At 50.2% G+C, this 23,846-nt stretch overlaps 2 protein-coding genes and 1 long non-coding RNA gene across 4 annotated transcripts in view; 1 reads left to right on the forward strand and 2 right to left on the reverse strand.

Moving 5' to 3' along the window:
- Positions 1–23,846, forward strand: part of Cables1 (Cdk5 and Abl enzyme substrate 1) — a 111,964-nt gene that overhangs the window by 55,912 nt on the left and 32,206 nt on the right. The window contains exon 4 of one of the 2 annotated variants that reach the window (XM_040757830.1): positions 14,074–14,151. The exons of the other annotated variant lie outside the window; for it this stretch is intronic. Coding sequence (XP_040613764.1) covers positions 14,074–14,151 — 78 coding nt within the window. The remainder of the gene's footprint in view (positions 1–14,073; positions 14,152–23,846) is intronic. 2 annotated transcript variants of the gene reach the window in all.
- Positions 8,197–12,411, reverse strand: LOC121144335. Its single transcript, XR_005881674.1, has 2 exons — positions 9,058–12,411; positions 8,197–8,662 (listed from the first exon to the last, which is right to left on the reverse strand). It is a non-coding gene; the product is annotated as an uncharacterized LOC121144335 (long non-coding RNA).
- Positions 19,799–23,846, reverse strand: part of Tmem241 (transmembrane protein 241) — a 193,313-nt gene continuing 189,265 nt past the window's right edge. Inside the window, exon 16 of the mRNA XM_040757836.1 lies at positions 19,799–23,492. Within this exon, the coding sequence (XP_040613770.1) occupies positions 23,482–23,492 (11 nt within the window). The 3' untranslated portion in view covers positions 19,799–23,481. The remainder of the gene's footprint in view (positions 23,493–23,846) is intronic.

Genomic DNA, 23,846 nt, shown 5'->3' on the forward strand with positions numbered 1-23,846 from the left:
CTAAAGTAGGAGCAATTGAATGGGATTTCAAGTTACAGGGTGGAGCTGCTCTCCCCCACCCCACCCACCTACCCCCCACCCCCTGCATCCCCCCACTCCTGCCCCTGCCTCTGTAAGTTACAGTCCAGAGAGGCTGCAGGATCAGAAGTTCTGATAGTGAGCTGTGAGCCATGTCAGGGACACAGCCTCCCTGAAGATGTGGGACAGGAGGTAAAGGTGGGAACCAGAGCTGTAAGGACCTCGCACGGGCTGTAGGAGGTGCTCTACCTGCTCAGGTGAGCACATGGGAGGGCTCACTTTCCACCCTGGGATTTATTAGTAAGGGTAGATGGTCCTTGTGTGAAACCAAGCTAGAAAGGGAGCCAGGAAGAAAATGGGCTTTCTGAGGTAAGAGAAGGGAACAGTGGTTGGGGATTGAGGCTGGGAGGATGTGGCTGGCCCCTCAGAAAGCAAGTGCGGCAGCTTGGCCTGGCTGCGGGCAGCGAGTGCAGCTGTCTCCTGTGGAAGTGCCCAGACACTCAGGTGAGCCACAGGCCCAGCCCTACTGGGCAGAAGGACCTCTAGTCATGTGCTTTTTGGGGGGATCTTGTACCCCTGCCTCAGGAGTAGGGGTGTGGCATGTGTCTGCTGATGCAGGGCACAATCCCACACCCTCTGGTGATTTCCCATAAGCCCACAGCCTAGTTTTCAGTCTAAGTGCAAACCTGGTACCTTTGGCTCATATACCTTGAAGATGCTGGTGTGGGGGCCTCCCTTGACCCCTAGATGTCTGGCAGTATGATAGAGGCCGTTATTGAAGACAATTGCCACCTCACAAAACAAGCAGGGAACGCTGGCACAAGAATCTGGGCTATAAATGAGTTTGAAGTGTAATTTTGAGATAGAAATGAGAGAAAGGTACCCAAAAACTGAGAACTATATATAACGGAGACAGTATTGTAGCATTGAAAGCAAAGCAAAGCAAATACACACACACACACACACACACACACACACACACACACACACACACACACACACAAGCAAATATAAAACCTGAGCTGTCCTCATAGTTGGTAGCATCAAAGTGTCTGTTGAGGATTGGGTGGCTCTCTGTTCCCTGCAGAGGAACAGCATCCCTCTGTGACATAGACAAACATAACTGGCCTGTGCAGTGGATTGAAGCGACTTGAATAGAAGCACTCGGTTGCCATTTGAGTGGATTCACATTTGAATTGTGTGAGGAAGAAATGCAGGGAGAAACATCTGAGCATCCTCCCACACTAGGGCAGGATAAAAAGGGCCACTCCCTCGATCCAGATCACAGGCTAGCCCCTAAGCAGGCACAAGCACAGCTGACCTGACCGGCAACCAGGGGCTGGGACCTGCTGCTCTGGGGCTCACACAGGAGACAGGCTCCAGCCCTCGGGGAAGGGGTCGTTGTGGGTTTACAGAGGGAAAGAAAGTGGTTCCCAACTAAGAAGTGGACTCTTGGGGCGGGGATTACCTTGCCAAGGAGTTGGTAAAGCAGCACCTGTCAGGAAGTGATAGTGATTGATGCTCAGGGCCATGAGGTAGCTCAGTCCTCTCTGGTGCCAGGCTGGAGGCACTGAGTATGTCTGTTTTATCAACTCCTACTCAACAGGTAGCCCGGCATGGTAGCACACATCTTTGCTTCCTACACCCAGGAGGCAGAGGCAGGTGGATCTCTTTGAGTTCTAGGCCAGCCTAGGCAACACAGTAAGACCTTGTCTCAAAAATCAAGAACTTCGATAGGCTGCCCAAGTGTGGTGATGCCTGTGATGTCAGAACTTGGGAGGGAGGGCAAGACAGTCGCAAGTTTGAGGCCAGCTTGAGCTATGTAGGGAATCCCTGTCACAAAACCTAAGGGCTGGCACTGTAGCTCTGAACTAGAGTGCTTGCCTAACATGTATGAGGTCCCAGGCTCCAACTCAAAAAAAAAAAAAAAGTAATCCTTGGAATGATTTCTTATAAGGAGGGACCACTCTCTTATTTGTGGTAAACAGAACAGTGTCTCGCCCACAGCTGTGAGCACAGACACTAATGTCACAATAGCGTCTCGCCACTGAGGTGTCCTCCTCCTTGCCGCACACCTGTTGAATATGGGGCTGCATCACAAGGAGGCTTTGAGGCTGTTAATGAGCTCAGATGAGAGGTAATGGCCTTTATAATCGAAGCTCTTCAGTGTAGAGGAGGGAATCTGATGATGGGATGTGACATTTGTCTTGCCTTGATTGGCTTTGAAGTGGAAATAGCTAAAAGACAAGGCGTGCAAGTGGCCACAAGCGGCTAAAAGGGACCATCAAACCAGTTCTGCCCATGGCCGCCAGAGGAGACCAGTCCTGTAGACGCCTGCAGACCCGAGTTAGCGACTGACTCTAGAATCAGAAGATAATAACTTGGTTGCTTTAAGCCACTAAGTTACCGACCTTGCTCGGAAATGAATGCACTGGTTAGTCCCAGTTAACAGAGCAAATACTGAAAAGAGGGAGGTGGGACTGCAGCCCGGGTGTGTGACTGTATGCCTCTTCACGAGTGTGCGGGAGCCGTGTGTGACCGCACGCCTCTTCACGAGCGTGTGGGCACTGGCAGCCCATCACAGCACCACAGCAGGTCGCGGCAGAGTTGGAGGAAAGTTGCAGCCAGCCTTGCCATTCAGTGAGCTCCAGGTTTAGCGAGAGACCCTGTCTCAAACTATCAGGTGGACAGTGGCTGAGAAAGACGACCTCTGGCTTTTCCGTGTACACACACCCATCACACACGCCAAGAGGAAGAAGCGCAGGGGAAAGAGCAGGAGGGAAGCTGGAGCTCTCTACATTGCAGGCGGGACTCTGCAGTGGTCTGGTCTCCCTGGGAAACAAATCAGAAGTTGCTCAAACAACAGAACGTGCAGTAGTTGCAATAGACAGCAGGTGTATACTTACAGGAATTGGGAAGAAGGATCCAAACAGACATTTGTGCACCAGACAGCTTTCTTTGTGGAAACCAAGACCTGGAGAAAAGGGCAGAAATCACACAGAGGGCGCTGTCCAGGTGTGAGGAGGGGAGACACTGGCACCTGGCACAGCTATATGAACCTTAAGAAAAGCTGTGGCGTGAGTGGACTAAACTAAGCACAGAGGTCAGATGTAGAACCACATTTATGTGAAATATGAATAGATGAGGTTAACAGGTTACAAGGGAGGGCGTGAGTTTGGGGTGATGGAAAAGCTGTAAAATTGGCCATGTGTGCACACATTGTGATTAGGCTCAGTCACCCCAAGTTGCACTGACAAATTATCTAATGGCGTGTTTTACACTTTATGTATATTTTGTTAAGATAAAATAACGTGGGCGATAGGGACAGAGTTTGTAAAGCCATTTTCAGAGGAAAGGATAGTATAGTTGTTGGGGTTAAAGGTCAGCCTCTTCAAGCAGAACTGGAAAGCACGAGACAAAGGAGTATACCAGCCACAAGTAGATGCTCACACACATTGGGCAAACTGAGTGAAGAGGCCTTGTAAGTGGAGTTGCAGCTTCAGGACTACACACTGTGGGTGGAAAGAATTAACAATATGAAATGATTTTCAGTACACTGTAGAGATTTTTTTTTTTACATTCTAAGCCTAATGCCAGGCAAACACTGCCTTAAAGTCAAAAGGAGTCTATGGTAGCAGAGGGTAAATTTTAATTATCAGCCCAACAGGCCTCTGGCTGTTTTCTGGCAGAGATGAGGAACAGATGGTGTGTGTGTGTGTGTGTGTGTGTGTGTGTGTGTGTGTGTGTGTGTGTATGTGTGTGTGTGTGTGTGTTTTAGAAGAGCCTATGGAGGTTGCTAGCCATCCACATGAGTTTACTGAGGAGAGAAGTCTTGTTAAATTAGCTTCATTTCCTCATTGATGGAATAACTAGATTAGTAAATTAGGAGAGTGCTGTAGACATTACATTTCTTGATTCAGCAAAACGTTAGGCTGGTCTTCATTATGGCAGATCCCACTGGGTGGAATGGAGAGGCGGGCTGGGGGTTTAGAGCCTGACAGTATGCACCGGCTGAAGTTTGCCAGCTGCCCCCCTCAGCCAAAGAGGACTAGAGTAGAATAGCATGTGGTGAGCATGGACTCTGCTGTATGGAACAGAGATGGCAGAGTAGGCTGTAACCCTCGTGCTCAGCCTGCAGAGGACCTGTGTGGAGAATGTCTGATACAGATGGAACCCAGGTACAGTTGCTTCATCACCTGGAAGTGCTGGGACTAGCCCAGTGAGATTAAACACAGCAAGAATAGATGAGATTTAGTCAGACCATCAATTATGGCACGGAAGAGAAGTCAAGGAAAAGGCTCTTGGCCTGAAGATGAACGGAATACTGACTTAAGCATAGTGCAGGCTATGTTGGCCTGCCCTGATGGAAAGCTACCCCTGATACATGTATGGCTTTTGTACACGATTAGAGTCAGTCCCAACAGCCATATTGAGACTGACATAAGTGTCACGTCTTACTTAGGATGCTAGCCTGTAACAGGATGGCCCATGGGAGTCAGCTTCCTGGAATAAGCCCCATGTTCTGAACACCAGGTGTACTTGCAAGAGTCTGACTTTATTTTCTTTCTCATAGGCCTTAGTCCATTCTGGATGCTGATTCACCCACACCACTCTTACATGTTTACTCGGGCCATTTTTTTCCCCTCACTGCTTGACCACTGGCCAGTCATTTTTAAGGATGCAAGGATGGGTGCTTGTATAATAAGCATGAGAACTGAAGTCAGAATCCCCAGGACCCATGTGAAACTCATGTACGGTTGTTCTTATCTTTACTCCCAGTATTGGGGGAATCCAGAGATCTCAGTGATGGCCAGCCTCATCAACCATTAGTCTCTGGTTCTCTGAGATACCCTGTCTCAAGGGGAGAAAGCCAAGAGTGCTAATGACATTTGACATCCTCTGTTGCTGGCATATGTACTCCATGTTCATGTGCGTGTACCCACAAACACACATTTAGAAGGACTGAGGATTCAGTGGAGACCTTTCCCACACTCAAACTTAACATGCTGTCTTACAGTGTGAAGCTTTTCACCTCCCGCCACTCAATATAGGGAATACGTTTTGCAGTCAGGTGATTGCATTGAAATTTGCAGTGGCACATGTGTACAGTTCATTCAACTATCCTGCTGGTGCCTGCTCCGTGTGGGTCTTATAAGATACATTCTTGAACAAAACAAAGGCCCTGCACCTAGGAGTCAGAGATCAGCTGGAGAGAGACAGATGATAACAGATGTAATACACACCAGAGATAGAGGGGGAGAGACTGACGCAGCGGGGTGGCGAGCAAGAGGAGATGGGGGTGTGCTGAGGGCCCGTGGGAAGCTGTGAGGAGGTAAGCGGGCCAGCCCGATGACCGTCTAGTAACAGGAGCACTGAGAGTGGGTGGATCGTTTGAGTGTATCTGAGGAGCTTCAGAAAGGCCACTGAGGTGGGACAGAGCGAGAAAGGAAGCAGGAAGAGGAGCTGAGCCCCGAGAGACTGGGGGGGGGGGTTGTCTAGACAACGTCAATGCAGGAACTTTGAGCTGAGCGAGGCGGGAGGACATATGACCAGCCCATGCGTGAGTGCAGCCACTCAAGCCAGCCGGAAGCCACGGACAAACATCATGGGCCACTTAGGGCAACTTTGTAGAAAACTAAAGAGTGGGTGTGCATGGCCTCCTTAAATTGAACTCATTCAATGTTTAAAAACAACTCGGAATTGTAAAAAGCCATCTACAAAGGTATGTGCCAGCCTTTTGAAGAGACAACCCTTTGTGGAAAAGGGCAGTGGCGAGCTGCCCCATGCTGTAATACCTGAACACTCCAGGCCAAGGGATTGCTAAGAAGAGCTGTCAATCACTGCTAATTCTAGGCTTCACTAAGAATCCTACTGCGCGCCGATGGGAGAAGGTTGGACAAAAGTCTCAGTCATCAGGCATAGATGCATTGGGGCAATTATAGGCGCTCACAGAGCCTCCCAAGAGCACGGCTACCTGGTGCGGTGCCTCCTTGAGAGGTCATTGCTGGGCGAGTGGAACCGAGCCATCCGTCAGAGTGAGCATGAACGCTGAAGGCAGACAATGGCTGTCATGACACTTCCCACTGGGAAGGAGGAGACCTTGCCTCCTGGTCGTTGCAGCCCGAGACCCATAGACACCAGTTTGGAGCCCTGAGCTGGGTGGCTTTGAATGCCCCCTCCTACCCAGTGTGGCTGCCATGTGCCCTGCAAGTGTCACCTCCTGGGGCTGCTTTGAGAATCACTTCCTTGTGAATGATCAAGAAATGTTCCCTGAAGCCTGTGAAAGGAACTTTCAAAGTGATGGGCGAGGATAAAGAATGAAGCAATTGTTTTCTCTCTAAATTTCACACCAGGCTAAAGAAAGACTTCAGCACCTTTTGTGGCCTTTTAAATAAACTGACAGAAGACCAGGAGCTGAAATGACATCCTAGCTTTTTCCTTTTTGGAGGGGAGGGGGCAACATGAGTCAGATGGACATGAGGACCTAGCTCGTGATCTCTCTCCATCCTAGCCCCACAGCCTGGGGAAACGAGTCAGAGGAAATGGCACATTTCAAAACCTACAAGCAACCTGACAGCCTCAAAAGGAGACGGGCGCTGCCCCTCTTGACGAAGCAAATCCATCTGCTGTGTAGATGGCGCATGTCTTCCACTCTGCGCTTCCCAGGGTCCTGTCTTCACGAATAGGTCTCACGGCCACTGCCATGTGGGGAAGCCTGTGGGTGGGGCCTTCATCCCTTTACCCGTCCGTCAGTCCAGGAGGACAGTAAGTGGACACCAGCCTAGAGGAGCCCCTGCCAGCTGTTCCCTGTGACCAACTCCAGTGTTAGAGAATGGCAGGAGGGAGGGACAGCTGGGCCCAGCCGGTACTCAGGATCAGCGCCACACGCACTAGGCTTACAAAAAGTGTTTCAAGAAACCATACAGGCCCTTTTGAGTGTGATAAGAACACCTGTAACCCCATCCCCCGAGTGACTGAGGCAGGAGGATCATAATTTCTAGCCCAGCCGGTCTTTAAAAGTCCTTAAACAAGTACAGAAGGCTGGCACAGAGGTGCATGCCTGTAATCCCAGTGACATGCCAGCGTGACGTAGAGGGGTCATTTGAGAACAGCTTGGGCAATGTAGGAGGACCCTGTCCCAAAACAAACAAAACCAGTCTATGGAAAGCACAGCCATGGCATTGACCTTCCCTGTGGTGTGTGAGTCTGGGTGAGTGTTTGAGTGCGGGTGAATGTGTGTCTGTCTGTTTGTCTGTCTTTGCTACTACAGGTCCTTGTTGCTGTTTTCAGATAGAAATTTATAAGAAACAAGAAAAGTCCTGGAGGATAGACTAACTTAGGTCAGGAACCAATTCCATTTGGACTGAATCTTCCTTGGGTGGATGAGGTTTGTGGTTTTATTGTTGAGACAGTCTATGCAGCCCAGGCTAGTCTGGACCTAGATCCTCCGGCAGGATTCCTCAGAATCTTCCTGCCTCTGCCTTCCAAGTGCCAGGGTTGCAGTGTACACCAGCATTCTTGCTGATGGTGAGTGAGAGTTCATCCTCTCCTTCGTTTCCAGGTAGCCTGGAGCTGGGGGAGACCGGGCTTTGGTGGTGACCAAAGGTGGTGACATGGCAGGGAGAAAAAATAACTATAATTACTGTAATTACTTCTGGCCAGCGGCTTCAGGCCAGGGCCACACTGCAAGTGTGTTGGAGGAGGTAACTAATCTCCCTAGGAGACTGTCAAACCTCTGTGACATTGTTTTCAGCAAACTTCTCTGTCCTGGTCTTGTGGGCCCCCTAATTCACATGTTAACACCCTAATCCCATGCCTCAGAATGTGGGCTAATTTGGAAATGGAGTCATTGCATGTGTGATTGGGTAGGCTGAGGTCATGATGGCTTAGTGTGATGTGATGTCCTTAAGAAGCAGACACTGTTCAGGGAGGACCCTCTCTGCCTTAGGAAGCCCTGCGATTGGAGCAAGCCTGGGAGACAGCTCATCTTCAGAGGCCGCACAGCCCCCTCCACATCTTGACCCTGGACCTCTGGCCCCAGGACTGAGAGAGAAATCCTGATGTTCAACCACTCATAAACTCACTGTGTATTACTCCAGGCTGGCTTTGATCTCCCAATAATCCTCCTGACCCGGCCTCTAAAGTGCTGGGATTACAGGCACGCGCCATCGTACCCAGTTTATTTTTGTAGTCTTTATTTTGTAGTACAGATTTGGGGCATACATAACTGTGTTAGTATGACCAGCTCGGTGTGGGTGGTGGGGAACAGCCTTCGGCCAAGCGTGCGGGCAGCAAGTGGAATGCTGGCTAGTCAGGTAGTGGGCCAGAGCGCAGAGCTGCACTCCGCGCTGGTCGTCCCTAGGCTTGCTTTTAGCTCTTTGTCTTGTTTATGCCCGTCCGTCCACGCCCTCCACGAGCAGATCTCTTCACTGTGCGCTGGTTGCCCCTTCCCTAGGAAGCCTACCTTCCATCTGGCTTGGATGGCTTCCCGATGCTCAACAGTACCTGTCCACCCCAGAGCGCTTGCCTCTGTGTCTTCCAGCCAACAGTCAACTTTGCGGGGGCAGGACTTTTGTCCGCGTCATCCATCAGACTCCCCAGCCCTTGGTGCGATGCTGACATCGAAGGCGTGCTTGGAAAGAATCTGTTGAATGAGGGGAAGGGAGGACAGAGGATCCTATAACCTGTTTCTCAGAAGTCTCTTGCCACTCCCAAGATGGCAAGATAAGCCTCACCTCCCTAGCAGCAAGAAGGGCCGGGGATGGTAGGATTACACTAGGGGTGAAGGGCTTGGCAGTGGAGAGGGTGCAGCAGAGGTAGAGGAATACACTAGCACCTCCACCACCAGAATCCCTGGGATACTTAGCACAGATCATCAGACCACTCCACCCGGACCAGCCATCTTCCAGTCCCTGCGCTCCTGATGTCCTTGTAGCTCTCCATCGCTGCCTAAGTCCCCGTCTTTCAGCCACATTCATCATTCTTACCTGCTAGAATCCCACGCCCCTCTAGAGCCCGACCCAGGAACGGAACGCTTACGCCAGGCTAACTGTGCACACCACAGGCAGGGTTCCGCACCCTTTGTCAGGGCTCCTCCTTCCTGCCAGCTCCCCACACAGAAGCAGTCTCTATCCCGTGTCCGGATGGAACGGGACATCGCTTTGTGAGAATGTCCCCACAGCGCCCTTGTCCTCAGTGGCTCACCCAGTAGGGAGGGGGGTGGTGAAGTGAAGGGAGAGGGAGCTCGTCCCCTGTGGCTAGCCAGTGTGTAAACAGGGCACCCAAGAACATTTTCTTGTTGTTGTGGCAGCCTTCTTTCAACACTCATTATGTAATTGCCAGCTTCAGGCACGAGAAACAGGGGCCAAGTCCTTCTCAGAGCTTCTAATTGAGCTTTGTGAGAGGAGGACCAGTGGCTGTGGGAAAGGCGGTCTAAGTGGAGCTGGGAAGAGTTTTCCAGACACTGCGCTGTCCTCTGGACACTTCACTTCCTCTAGGCACAGCAAGCACAGTGTTCATGCTCAGAGGGCCTAGAGGGTGGGGGGGGGCATAGATCCAGCCAGGAAAAAAAACCACAACCAAATGCCAGCTGTATTCGTTTCCTGGGCTGCCTTACAAAGCACCCAACATGGATGGTGTCTGTCATTTCTGGAGGCGTGGCATGCAGGACCGTGTCCTCCAAAGGTTCCATCATCATCCCCATCCCGGGCCCTTACAGAATCACCCCAACCTCTGTCTCCGGTGTCTGCAGATCACTCTTCCCTTGTAAAGACACCACTTCCTGGACGGGAGACCCCCTTCAGTGTGTCATTTCACACTAACCCGGTTGTATCTGAAGTCCCGACTTCCACACAAGGCTGTATCTGAAGTCCCGACTTCCACACAAGGCTGTGTCCATGGAGGTCACACTTCAGCAGGCAGTTCCACCACTGTTAGTATTTTCTCTTGCTTCCCAGGCATGGAAAGAGTGAGTTTGGAAAACATGTTTCCGCACATATCCAGCACCTGACGTGGAGGCTGGACAGTGCTTAGACACCACTGTGCTTGCCCTTAGTGTTACAGTGTGATGTCCATTTCTTTTACTCCACTAAACTGCCTGGTCATCTTTAGTATCCTATGGAATATCTCTGCCGTTATGGAATAAGGATGGGAGTTCTCAAGACCAGCAGACTCCTCAAGGGCTGGAAATGGAGCAAGAAGATAGCTTTAGGCATCAAACAACACACAAGGTCCTGGGTGGTGTTACACAAGGTCACTGACACTGAACTGGGGGCGTGAAAGCAAATTCTGTGGAAGAGATGACCATGGAGAATTTGTGCTTAGAAGTTGAAAGATCTCCTTTTGAGTGGCTACACTTTCCCAAGAGCTGAAGGGCGTGCTCTGAACCTCCTGAAGGCTTTAGAAAACATTGTGTATCCAGAGGCAGCCTTTTCCTTAGCTGTTTTGTTTGTTCTCTGGAGACATTTGTATGGAAATGTGACCTTTGGTTCCTCACAGACTCATCTCCCTGGGGTTAATTCCACTGCTGAAGTCATAATCTTTTATGGAAAGCTTTCTGGATATCTTGGCTTCAGTGTAGTGCTAGATGTCACATGGGTAAGGTTGTGTGAGCCTTTTGTGTGCCATGTGAAAAGAAGGTAGCATCTGTGGCCAATGGCAGGGACACAGACATGGTCAGTCTCAAGCCCATTGGAAATGGTATGTAGTAGTCTTATGCCACTCATGACCACCATTGTCCAATTTAATTCCATCAGAAAGAGCAGACACCCTCGAAGGAGTGAAAAAAAATTGGATTTTCTTCTGAGGCACTCCATTGTGATGGATGGCTCCTAAGAGCAGAGCCAAGCAGTAAATTCCCATGAGCCTCTGCTTCTCTACAGGCCAAGCCTCATGGTTGCTTGTGTAAGAAGTCTCATTCTGTACTTGTTGCTGCCTGCCTGTTCTGGCTAAGGCCTGTTGTCCCCGCTGGAGGCCAGATCTACTCCAGAAAATATGGAAGACGTGTTCCCAGGAGCTCCAGTGACAATGTTGTTATGAATCTACCAAGCAGGTCTCTGCCATGGCTTCTTCCTCTGAGCAGAGTCTATGGGAAGGTCGAGCCCAGAAATGGTGGGGAAACACTCAAAGATGCAGGGCTCCTGCTCACCTCCAATCCAGACTGGTCAAAGAGAAAACGGCCCTAGTGGGATTATTGGGAAACAGTTCATGTTCCTGGTTGCTAAACTTGGCTCACAAAATATAGCAACACCAAGTTTCTGAATGAGATCCATGGTGTCAACATCTCCTAGACCATAATAGTGAAGGCCACCCAGAATGCACCCTCAGTTCATAGAGCAATACAGGCCATTTACTGATGGGCGCCTTTGTGGGTGAAATGTTAGAAGACTTGGATTGTACTTGGCATTGACAGTCTCTCATTTTCTTGTTCTGTTAAAGATGTCCAAACAAAAGAGAGACATATTTATTAGTACTGGGTAACGAGGAAAATGGAGTCTTAGTAAAGCAGTTGAGTCTGATCAACACCCTCTTTCCTCTGTGTTTCGGAGACACTAATGTTGAGTGACGGGGGGTATGGCAAGAGTGACAGTGAGGAAATGGGCTGTGAGGACAGAGAGAACCTCCATCCTTCATCTGCAAAGGGTCCCAGGATGAGCAGACTGGAATATGGAGCCTCTGTGGCTCTAGCAGCTCAGATGGTGGCGGTGTTGGCAGTGGCGGTGGCAGTGTGATCCAGCACTCTCAAGGTGACCCCCAGGCAGGACTAGAAAGCTACTATGGAACGCCTAGGTAACGGCAGGCTTGTTGGTGCTGAGGAAACCCATGGGTGCCCAGCTAAGCGCCTGACGGCAGATCTTTCTAGTCAGTTAGAGAGTAAATTCCCAGCAAGGAAGAGCTCAGGTACACATCTATGGGCAGCCACACCTGCTCAGGCGCCACACTCACTTCGAAAGTCCTTTACCAGCTTGTGCCTTCCTGGCTAACAGCATTCGTGACCTGGTACAGAGTCCATTGTTCCAGCCACTATTGTGTCACTGTAAGCTTACACAGATACGCCATGCTGGAAGTTGTCTCTGGGATTCGCAACGGTCCAGGAAGGTGGGACGTATTCACTCAGGCCCACTCAGGATGTGACAGTCTTGGCCCTTGCCCGGGTCTGATAGCTAGTGGTCTCTCTCTGTGTTACATCATTTGGGCCCTGTGTTTGCTCTGTCAACTATCCCCAGCATTGACTTTGTTCCTCTTAGCAATACTGAGGTCTGGAGAGGTTCTAAATGCAAGTACTCTGTTGCTAAGACAACCCCACCCAAAAAGCCAGTCTACATTGTAAATGATTCCTATTTAACATACATCGTGTCTGCTGGGCAACGTCCCAAGAATTTTTCTACTGTGAACTCATTTTCTCTTCCAGCTTTACCTCATTCCATTCATTTCTTCATCCATTCATTAATTCACTCATTCCTTTTTTTTGTTCCTTCAGACAGGATCCCGTGTAGCTCAGATTAGTCTCAACTTTGTTGTCTAGCTAAGGCTGGGTTTGAATGCCTGATCCTCATGCCTCTGCCTCCCGAGTACTGACAGAGCAGGCATGTGCTTCCATGTCTAACTCAGCACCATGTTTTATATGGGGAAGTCAAGGCTCAGAGAGAGAGACGAGGTGACAAGGCTGGCATCAGAAGCTGGCAGCATCACCTTGGTCCTCTTTGTCTCTGCACATAGGAGCAATAGAGAGCTGAAGCCCTGGGTCTTCTTGATCGGTGCTTGGGTCCTCTCTGCACCCAGACTGCGTGTCAGACGCATTGGCAACAGACCAGCAGAGGGACAGCTCTGTGCTGAACCCTTAGTCTTGCCCTCTAAGAGAGAAGACAAGTGACTAAGAGCCCGACTAAGAGCCCGTTGTCACCAGCACTCTCCACTCATCTGGAGGAGTGACTTCCCAGCTAGGTTTTGAAGACCCTGAGAGTTTATCAAGTGTACCTAAGCAGGACTCACAGGCTGAGGAAATGACATGTAAAGACACAGGATGAACCTGGTTTTTTTTAAGTAGGTGGAGCACTGCATTGCTAAACATGCAGACATGGTGGGGCACGTGGGAAAATGCTGTGCCACAGACACTGGAGAGCAGGGCCAGCAGTGTGGTCTGGCTTGCATACCAGAGACCAGACTTCATCTGGGATGTGGGTAATTTAACGTAATAGTTTCAAAACAGGGTTAAGATCCCCAAACCCTGATGCCCTCGGTAGTGCTATTTTCCCTGCTTGTGACATCGAAATTCTGAAGGAAATTTTGGAAGTAAATAAACTCCATGTGCGAACTGCGTTGACCTCATGCCAAAAGGAATGCTTCCTATTGTCTCCCACTCATTTCTTCTTTTTTCACCAGCAATTCCCTTTGGCAAAAGTTATTCTCAGAGGGCAGGATAAGTACTTTTGAAGGGTTTTTGTTTTTGTTTTTAATGTTTTTTCAAGTGGCTTGGATTGCATAAGAACACGGTGTAGAATGGTTCCCAGTAGATTCTTTATAGCAGGGATGGTGGCTAAGACTGATTATGTAATTGTTCCCTCAGTCTATTCTGAGAACCTAACGTTGCCAGAATATGAAAAGCTAACGATGGTAATGGCATCTGAACGTCTTTCCAGCTCACGGTTCTGGGCACGGTTACCCTCCCATTGTTTACTGCAGGGCAGAAGTCATTAGTCTTGATGTGGCATTGACCGTTTTGCCTGTGTTGGCCACCAGAGATTCAGTGCGGTCTTCTGTGCCTCGTATGCACAGCTCACGTCCCAGGCAGCACCTCTCACGTATGTCTGGTCTCGCACGTGTTAATATTTGGGTGAGGAAAGGCAGCAAACTTCTGCCGCGCTGAGGCTTGCATTTTGCGGGAAGAGCAGAATGCCATCTGTTGGAGGAGGAGGCGGGAGTATGCAAATACTGCTGTGAATCTCATGAATGCTTAATTTGCTGTAGAACTTATTTTAAGTTTGTTTTATTTTTTAATTTGGAGTCTTTGCATTTAGTTAGTTGCTTGTTTTTTTGTTTTTTGTTTTTACTTTGTAGAATAGTCCTTATCAGTGGCAGAAGATCCTTCTGTAGTATATTTTCCGTGCTGCCGTATCGAGACAGTACCCAGGTCGGGTATGTATATGCATGCATACTTTACAGTTCTCTGGGTGGAAAGCTCAGACACCAATGTGCACAGTGTGACTTGCCTTTCTCTGTTCTCAATTTGCCTGGATTTGATGTTACAAATTTAGTGTCTGAATTGGGGGTGTGTTCTACTTTCTTTCAGCCAGAAAGCTTCCTTGGTTTTGTGTGTGTGTGTGTGTGTGTGTGTGTGTGTGTGTGTGTGTGTGTGTGTGTGTACTTGTGTGTGTGCATGTGTGTGTCTGTACATCTGTGTGTGTGTGCAACATGAGAGCAGCTTCCCTACCATCTGCCTCTCTTTCTATATGTGTGTTTTATCACCTTGTCCAGTACTATAAACCAAGAAAAATATGAGGTCCACCATATGCCACTGGGTCACTCTGACCGTTGGAAAAAGGTAGGTCAGGTAAGGACCAAATCCTGTGACTGTCCTACATCCTGAGCCTTGGCTTTGGTTTGGAGACTGATGGAGAGCTGGAGCTTGCACCACAGGGCAAACATGTCACAGCAAAGCGGCACCAGGAGCAAAAGCACATAATTAGGGGCAGGAGAGAGAAATGGTCCCCTCTCTGGATTAACCAGCCCTCTCCTCGGACTCCGAGCAGAGAGCAACAATAGAGGGACAGGACTTGCAAGATCACCTTCTCCTCTCCACCCCCTTCAGCCTTTGGTCCCTGCCCTGTATCTAGACTCATCCCCACCGTGCGGTCTCCAGCACTTGTGGTCAGGGTGCTGCTGGTGTTGGGGGAAGGCTGTGTGCAGCGGCTGTCAGGTACATCGCTGGGTGTCATTGCGGCAACAGATGCTATAGATCACACCCCCTAGGACAGTGTGACCCTGGTCCTGTTTCACCCCTTACCCACCCTGCATTCTTCCCACAAGCTGTCCCCAGGCTCTCCTGCTGGCCTTGGCCTTGCCTCTCTACTGTAGCAGGTTAAACTCATGGCCTGATAAACAAACGCACCTGGTTCGTACATGGACTCTACATGAGCTCCATAAGAGCAGCCACTAGTTAGATACGTGACTTACAGAGTGCACTAATCATCTTTTTACTTCTGCACCCTTAGAACAACCTTGCAAAGTAGGCGTTCTAGGAAAAAGTAACAGTAGATCTCACAGCTTGGAGGATTGGGGCCTATGTAGGGGTAGCCATGGGCTTTTGGCTCAAAGGATGTCCCAGAGAAGCTTTCTTATACCTGCCTAACTTGCTCGATACAGTTGTGGCTGTATCAGAAAGACAGCCCATTTCCCGGGAAACCAACTGTGGCAAGGCCCAGAATATCTGAGTGTGAGCAGCCTGCCTGTTGTACGGCCCCGAGGAGGTCTGCACCTGCCGCCGATGGTTCTCTGTGGGCACAGCCTCTTCTGGCCATAGCTTAGATGGGTCCTGTGGAGCTTCCTCATTTCTCTGAACCCTTTTGCTGACCATTCTGACTGATGCATTTTTTCCCCTGTCCCAACCCATTCATTCATTTCTTTGTGTACTACTTACCACATGACCAGGTGATGGGGATGCAGGGAGAGAAGGCTGGGCATGGTACCCATCCTCTTGAACTTACGCTATGGACAGGAAGACACATCAGATTACATACATACATGTTCCAACGGGTGGCCCACTGTCCCTTCCTAGCTGAGGACTCACTTGTTTCTGTAAGATAATGAGGCTTCTTCTGACCCTTCTCTTTGAAATGTTCACATTGGGTTCATTCCCAAAGGGTTAGTTTCCATATGCAGGTACCTCTCACTGCTGTACCAAGAACCAATCATTTACAGCTGTGATCCACGGTCCCAGGCAGGCGTGGGAATGGGAGCCATCTGGATGGCCCCACCTCTTGCATGGCCTCCCCAACCCTGCAAACATGCCACACAAGTTCCACGTCTGTGGCAGTCTTGCCAGGGCATGGAGCACTGATGTGGTCTGCTTCCCAGAGGGCACCTGAGGCTCACAGGAGTCTGTGGACACAAGGTTCCCAGTGTGGCACATGGCATGCTTGACAGGAAGGTGAGTGGGGCCCACTGCTCAGGACCCCATTTTCTGACAGCAAACACGGGGAGTCATTGTGGAGAACTTTGAAGACTGTGTGTTTTTCAGTTGTGACTTTGAAGGTTTGGGTATTTTCATTGAAGCCAGTAAGAACGTTTGAATGGAGATTATCCATCTCATCGTGGCTCCATGTGGCCTTCCACATTTTTAGAAACCCCGGGAATGCAAGCTGGTGGGCAGGGGCCTGAGCAGCATCTGTTCACGCCTGGTGTCTCCGATGCTGGGAAGCCTGTGGGCTTGACTGCTGTGCCTGGTGGCCCTGGGTAAAGAGAGACATTTGGATCTAACTTTCATGTCTTGGACGTGAGCAGATCCTAGTCTACCATTTCTCCAAGTTTATAGTTGAGAAACCAAGGGGCCCACCAGAACACAGTCTCTTTGTAAGACCTCACGGGGAAGCGGCCTGTTGTCTATAACAGAGACTACTTTCTACCAAAGCAACAAGGAAACGCTGTAAGGCCAAGAACTCTACTTGAGTGGCCGGGTGTGCGTTCTATGCTTTTGACACTTTAATAAACAGACACCCTGTTTATAAATAGATAAAAGCCCATTTGCCATAATTTTCCACTGGTTACTACAATTCTTTTATTAATGGGAAATAAAAAAAGTATTTAAGGAAATGTGTTTGTCAGTACCCTATGGTAGTATTTATTAGTAAATAGCACTAGCTGTTTTAGCTCGGGTACACACTGGCCTATTATATAATGCATTTCCACTGTGGAAGATGCCTCATGCTTTCCCAGAAGCTTGCCCTGTGATGTAGCCACCTATCATACAAGTCCAGGACTGGAAAGGCCTTCAGATAATCTGTCCTTCCTGCTTTGATTCCAGGGTAGCCAAGGTTGGGCGGAGCTGGGATGGGGGTTGTGCATCAGCCCTAGGCCTCTGAGCCCTGTAGTCTGGTACCCATGTTTCCCTTGTGTGGACCGGGCTGTGAGGGCCTGAGTATCCCAGACTGTCGAGTACAGACACACACCAGTAGAGGAGACACTGCCCACTCCTAGCTTCATCACAAGAAGATCACAGAAACAGGAGACTCGGTAGCTCCTCTGCGTGTGCTTGAACCTACTTTGGAGGGCGAGCATCTCTCAGATAGGCAGCCTTGTCTTCCTGGGTGTGCTTTCTGACTTCTCTTACAGCGAGCATGGCAGCTTCCCAGCTCCACCTCCCATTCTCTTGGTCACCCAGCCTCACCTCCTGCTGTGGCCCAAAGCTTTGTGTTTTGTAATTTTTTTTTCACCTGAAGTGCACACTGAACTTGGTGCCTGGTATCAGTTGACAATTCTGACAGAGCCAACTTGGATATTTCACCATCCATTTTCATTGTATTTGCATTCAGTCCCTGGTAGTCCCCAGTGGGCATGAAGCCCTGGTGGAGAACACGCTGCTGCCCCTGAATTGTCATCAGAACCCTTGGCTGTGTGAATTCTGTGGTCCCACCCACCACCCCAGGCTCCTCCCCACCTCACCCTCTTCCCTGTATGGATGTTCTCTCCCCCCCCCCCCCACTACTGTGGAGAAAGATTTGAGCTTGTTCTTGGAATCTAGAGAGTACCTACTGTTTGCCGGGCACTGTTAAAGGCAGCAGGTGTGATGAACATGAAATGTCTCTTCTCAGAGAAGCTAGACATACTCTTTGTTACTCTCTAACAAAGCAGCCACCCAACAGTTGAGTCCCAAGCAGTTGCCCAGTGCTTGGGGCAAGCGGAGCCCAGGAGAAGGAACTGAGAGAATCCGGACAGCCGGGTACTCCCCAGTGCAGGGGTACTGAGCTGGATGTGTGAACCCTTAGGGACATAGAAGAGTTTGAGACTCTATGGGCTTCCAAAGATGTCTGGCATGGTTAACAGCCTGCTTCATGAAAGAATTCAATAGAGCCGTGTCCAAGCTGGGACCCTGCTCCTGAACAAGTATTCCACCCTAGTAAGGGAGAGATCTGAAGTGAACCTACCAGAAGTCCCAGTCATGGGATGTGTGGGCTCTCACAGGACCTTCACTCCACCTCCCTTCTCTTACGGTTCCTGGTGGGAATGCTCGGCTCAAGTCTCCCACAGTTGATGTTGAAGAGACCGTGAGTGAGACGCATAGCTCACACTCCCCATCTGTCAACAATCAGTGGCTTCAACACTCACCTGAAAGTTATTCCTCACAGGGCTTTTAAGTTTTCAGATTTCAAGACAGGCCCTGATAGGGTGAGTTTTGGCAGTTTTCTGGTCTGGGCAATAGGACAGGGGGTCAATCCTCAGCTTGAGAACAATGTGAAATACTCAGTGTCCATGTAAGCCACCAGGTTTGTGCAAAGCTGGTGTTAGGACCATCTCCAAGATGACTTCTGGAACTTCCAGTGAAAGCAGATGACCTGGTTGGTTGACAGCTGCCCCAGTTCAGACTGCCTCAATGTGTAGGGAAAGCTGTTTGAGAGAGGGCATATTTTGTTATGATTTTCAGAGGTTATAGCCAGAGGTTTGTGTGCTAGAGTGGTGAGCAGGGTATGGCTGTTTCCTAGAGCCTTCCGGTATGTACACTCGTTTCTTCTTCCGAGGACTGGATAAGATAGGTTCCTGTATTATCATTTTGCTTGAGAAGGGTGAGACACAGTGGGACAATGTAACCTCAGCTGAGGAGAGTGAGGCTAGAGAGTAGCCGGACTCTGTTCATTGCCATGGGATAGCTCAACCCATAGCACTTAGCCCAGCCTTTCTCAACCACGCTTTTAGGGTTGGACTTGCTGACTCAAGACTTTATGGTGTTTATAGGTGTCACACCTGGAACTTTGGTGGCCAAGCTGTTGGGTGATGGCTTCCGGAAGGCTGTGAGGGTTACTCATTTACCCCATGGCTTTAAATTCTCCAAGAGTAACTCCAGGTAGCTACGGGTCAACTCTCCCCCTCCCTATACTGAACCCAGGGCCTGATGCATGATGGGCAAATTCTCTACCACTGAGCCATAACTGCAGCCTTGATTACTTATTTTTATTTTGAGGTGAGGTCTTGCTACGTTGCCCAGGCTGGCCTCAAACTCTTGATGCTCCTGAGTAATGGGAACTCTGGGTGTGTGCCCCCATGCCTGTTCTGGATGGGATCTTAAATGAAAAGTAATTTCCCCATTTGAGTATTTTCTGCTTTAGTCTGAGGAGGTCTGTGAAGAGGCAGGAGCGACTGTACTGCTGTGCTGTCCACACGAGCCTCTCGGCACCTTCCCCACAGGGCCCAGGTTGGCTCCCTGCCTCCTCTTCTGGAAAAGGACTTAGGGACTTCCAAGTATCTGTACCCAGTTCTAGACCCAATGTGTGACAGTGCTGCCCCTTTTGGGGTATCCAATGTTTCTGTAAGAGGGTTACTCTTCATAGCACAAGGCATGTCATCATTTCCCCTGTGGGTGACAGGACATTTTAAAACAGATTTTCTTTCTTTTAAACTTACTTATTTTTTGTTTGATTTTGGTTTGGTTTGGTTTGGTTTTTTGAGACAGGGTTTCTCTCTATTGCTTTAGAGCCTGTCATGGAACTCACTCTATAGACCAGGCTGATCTTGAACTCACAGAGATCTGCCTGCCTCTGCCTCCAGAGTGCTGGGATTAAAGGCTTGCGCCACCAATGCCTAGCCTCTTTTATTTTCAATCATGTGGGGAGCCGGTACATGTGAGTGCTAGTGCCAGCACAGGCCAGAGGCATCGATCACCCTGGAGCTGACGTTACAGGTGATTGTGAGCCACCTTATATGGATGCTAGGACCAAATTCAGAACTTTGCAAGAACAACAGTACATGCTTTTAACCACTGAGCCATCTCTCCAGGGTCCCCAAAACTCCCTTCACTCCCAAACGTAGTTTGACTTACATAGTCACCTGCATGTAACATTTCAGAAGAGTCATTCAGTATTGTTCTGATAGCTCTTTTTTCTGGGCCTTTACATTAGAAACGTGGGTCTTGCCTACAGTAGGACACCCGTGTCCATGTCCTACAATGGCTCTGTGACCAGGAATGCAGTGCAGGGCCACAGTAGACACTCGGTATCCTGAGCTGCAGGTCCAGAATCCCCGTCATGGTCAGGGTTGTGGGAAGCTTCCAAGACTTCAGGAAAAAACAAAAGCAGCATAGGCACCAGGAACAGTCCAGTGGGAGGCAGTGCAGCCCAGGAGGCAGTGCAGCCCAGGAAGTAGTGCAGCCCAGGAGGTAGTGCAGCCAGGGAGGCAGTGCAGCCCAGGATCCAGTGCAGTCCAGGATCCAGTGCAGTCCAGGATCCAGTGCAGTTCAGGATCCAGTGCAGTTCAGGATCCAGTGCAGCCAGAGAGCCAGTGCAGCCACGGAACCAGTGCAGCCACAGAGCCAGTGCAGCCACGGAACCAGTGCAGCCAGGGAGGCAGTGCAGTCCAGGAGGCAGTGCAGCCAGGGAGGCAGTGCAGCCAGGGAGGCAGTGCAGTCCAGGAGCCGGTGCAGCCAGGGAGCCAGTGCAGCCCGGGAGGCGGTGCAGCCAGGGAGGCAGTGCAGTCTCCAGGAGGCAGTGCAGTCTCCAGGAGGCAGTGCAGTCTCCAGGAGGCAGTGCAGCCAGGGTAGACGCATGCCACACCGCTGTCCTGTCCCACAGAAATACTACCATTCCAGTCCCCACAGGCCCCCCAGGCTTGCCAAGAATGCCTGGCTTGCCCAGGTGTGACTCATTTCCTCCAGTAGGCATCACAAGAACAACCCTAACAGAATCTGGGCCACCTCTGGGGATCGGGGAAATGGAGTGTTCGGTCTTTCTGGAGCCTGTGGTCTTTGCCATAGTGGTTCATTTGAAGATTCCTCTAGTGTTCACACTGAACCTGAGGAAGCCAGTGACGTCATCCAGAGAAGGAGTCCCCAAGGCAACAAGGTCCCTAAGAATTTCCATCCCCACAGGTGCGCTCCCCTTAAAGACACCTGCTGACCGGATTCCACAGTCACCCAGGGAGCTGTGCTCCCTCAGCCTGAACTCGGCAGCAGGTAGAACTAACTGTCCATCCATTTGTCCATGCACAGCCTTGGGTTTGGGGTGGTGTCTGGGAACACTGGCCTCTCATCCCAGCTCTAAGCTGTGATTTCTCTGTGTGACTGTTCTGAGAGTCCTGTGCTCTTGTCTCCTTGTCTGGAGTCAAGCACATGATAGAACCCCCAAGGACACGCCCTTCCTCAGGGACCATTCCTCCACCTAGGTCCCAACACCCAAAGTTCACAGAGCCACTCATCAGCACCCCCACAGCACATCACACGAGCCTTCGGGAGGGGGATTCGTATTTAATCAGCACATTGCTCTTTCTCACTAAACACCGGGGCCCCTGCTCACCCTCTTCTGTGGTCCCGGCTTCTACATAGACAAGGGTCCTTTCTAGCATCGTCTCTCCCATGTCATCTCAGACCCAGCAGGATGCCTGTAGACCCCTTGTCTGGCTGGCTTAGGGGGCTTTTCATCTGGAACAGTGCTCAGTCCCTTGCTGATTGCAGCCTAGTCTGAAGGAAATCAACCTTTCCAAATAGCTTCCGTAGTCCCCTTCCCCTGGCCCCAACACCTCACCAAGGCTCTGCTAAGGACCTGTGGAGGCCTGTGGGGATGCCCATACCTGTCTTTTACACTGTGGATATGGACTGTGCTCTCAAAGTTGTCTCAGTATTCCCTAACAGTGAGCACGCCGCTTTCCTGAGTAACTAGATGGATGGGTAACACGTTCTCAGGGCCATAATTTCCAGGCTGTGGGGGAGTTACTAATTTCATGGAGGAAGTATAACACTGTCCTACCAAATGCTTTTGTGAGAGCAAGTGTTCTGTGGAGACCTTGACCTGGCACTTGGTCCTTGGAGGTATCTCCAAAGAAACAGAGCTGGACAGGGCCTTGAAGGGACTAACCAGGTGATCTGGCTTGGGCCATGGGGCTCTGCTTCTCTTCCAGTGGCTCTGCCACAGCAACTGTTGTTGCTAACCTTGCTAACCCTAAAGTGAAGAGGGTCTCAAGCTACATCCATATGCTTCTGGTGAACCCCAGCTAGGCCCTCCTCGGTGCTCATGAGCCAGACAATCCGTGGTCCATGCAACCAGAGAAGACTGCATTTTGCCTCACTAGGATGGCAAGTGAACCCTGCTGTGCTCTCAGATCTGTTGCGAAGGCCGCATGGCTTCTGCTGTCTTTGCCTAGGCTTGTGTACCGTGGCTTCTGTCAGAGTGGGTCGCCTGACCATCTCTGAATCATCAAAAGGTAAACAGCAACCGCCCCTCCCACCGCAGGTCAACACACTTTCCCTTTGGTTGTACCTGCTGCCGTGCAAATAAGGGGCTTTTTGGATGGGACCCAGCATAGTTAGAAGAGGACAGTTTTCCAAGGCCAGTGCTGTGGAGAGGGGACACTTCATCTTAGAGTGAGGTGAAGTCCCTGCCCTGGTCTTCCTTCACACCCTGTAATCCTTTCTTCTCAGCCCTTTGTGGAGGCCGACACAGCCTTCTCTGTCTAAGTACATGTGTTAGAAAGGATCACTGACCTGCTTGGACTGAAGAGGGCTGTGGGTTGGGCCCTTTTTATTTTGTTTTCCTTTCAGATTACCCAGGTGTGAGGTTGATGTCCCACTGATAGTTGGGTCACACCTCACACAGGTGAGCTCAGTGCGCCTACAGGCAGAGCTTAGTGAATAGTACTTCTGAGGACGTGGAAGCCCTTCCAAACATAAAGGCACTCTTCTAGAGAGCCCCTGAGGTCTTCTGTAAAGGATGCTTGAAATGGTGCCAGGTCCAGCGGGTTCAACAAAGGAACCATCTTCAGCTCAAACGGGAGGCTTTGAGTGTGTGAAGGGCTTTAGAGAGAGACATCGCATTAGCTGTCACCTTTTCAACCCACAGCTCCTTGCTGTTCTGGCAACACAGGTTTACGGGTGCTAGCCACAAAACTGCTCTAAAGAGTACAGGGACAAGTCTGCCCCTCCCCTAGCCATCTTGGCAATCCGTGCCAAGGACCCCTGAAGCCAGCAAGGGGTGGGCCCAGGGAGTGGAGCTGGCAGGCCTGCTGACCCCAGTGGCTAGTCTTCGTAGGTAGCTGCAATTTCCACCTCAGGGAACTCAGAGTTCATGGGAGGTGGCTCAGAGTACCTGCCCGGCTGTGGTGATTCTGGAGGACATAGTGGGGGTCCATTTCTGTTCAGTCACAGATGGGAAGCAGGACCGGCTCTCGGTGAGTCAGCCAGCAGTGAGGTTCCACAGATCCTGTGGGTTCATCTTCAGATTCTCTTTTATTCCTTTATGTTTTTCCTCTCAGTACAGGCATGTTAAAGCAAGTTTAGAACATACCTAAAAATAAGGTCAAAATTAGCAAATCGGATCTCAGCAAAGCCACTGTTAACATCTTGGTCCATTTTCTTCCAGTCTTGTCTTCTCCCTCTAGTGATTCCACCCATACAGGACACAGCAGAGGTGGCTTTGGTCTTTCTTTTTGGGGGGCAGACCCCACATTTCACAACTTGCTGGTTGGTGAAGCACGATGATAGGGAAGGGGAAGAGATGTGGATCTCTCTCCTATGACTTTAAAATCAAAGCACTCTCCTCCGACGGGGCTCGTAAATTGTACCATTCTTATAAAAGAGCCCCAGCTGAGAGCAGCCCCTCAGTCCTCGTCCTTCAGCGAGTAGTTGCCGAGGCTTTACC

Source organism: Mesocricetus auratus, unplaced genomic scaffold, assembly GCF_017639785.1.
Source record: "Mesocricetus auratus isolate SY011 unplaced genomic scaffold, BCM_Maur_2.0 Super-Scaffold_100015, whole genome shotgun sequence".
Lineage (NCBI taxonomy): Eukaryota > Metazoa > Chordata > Mammalia > Rodentia > Cricetidae > Mesocricetus > Mesocricetus auratus.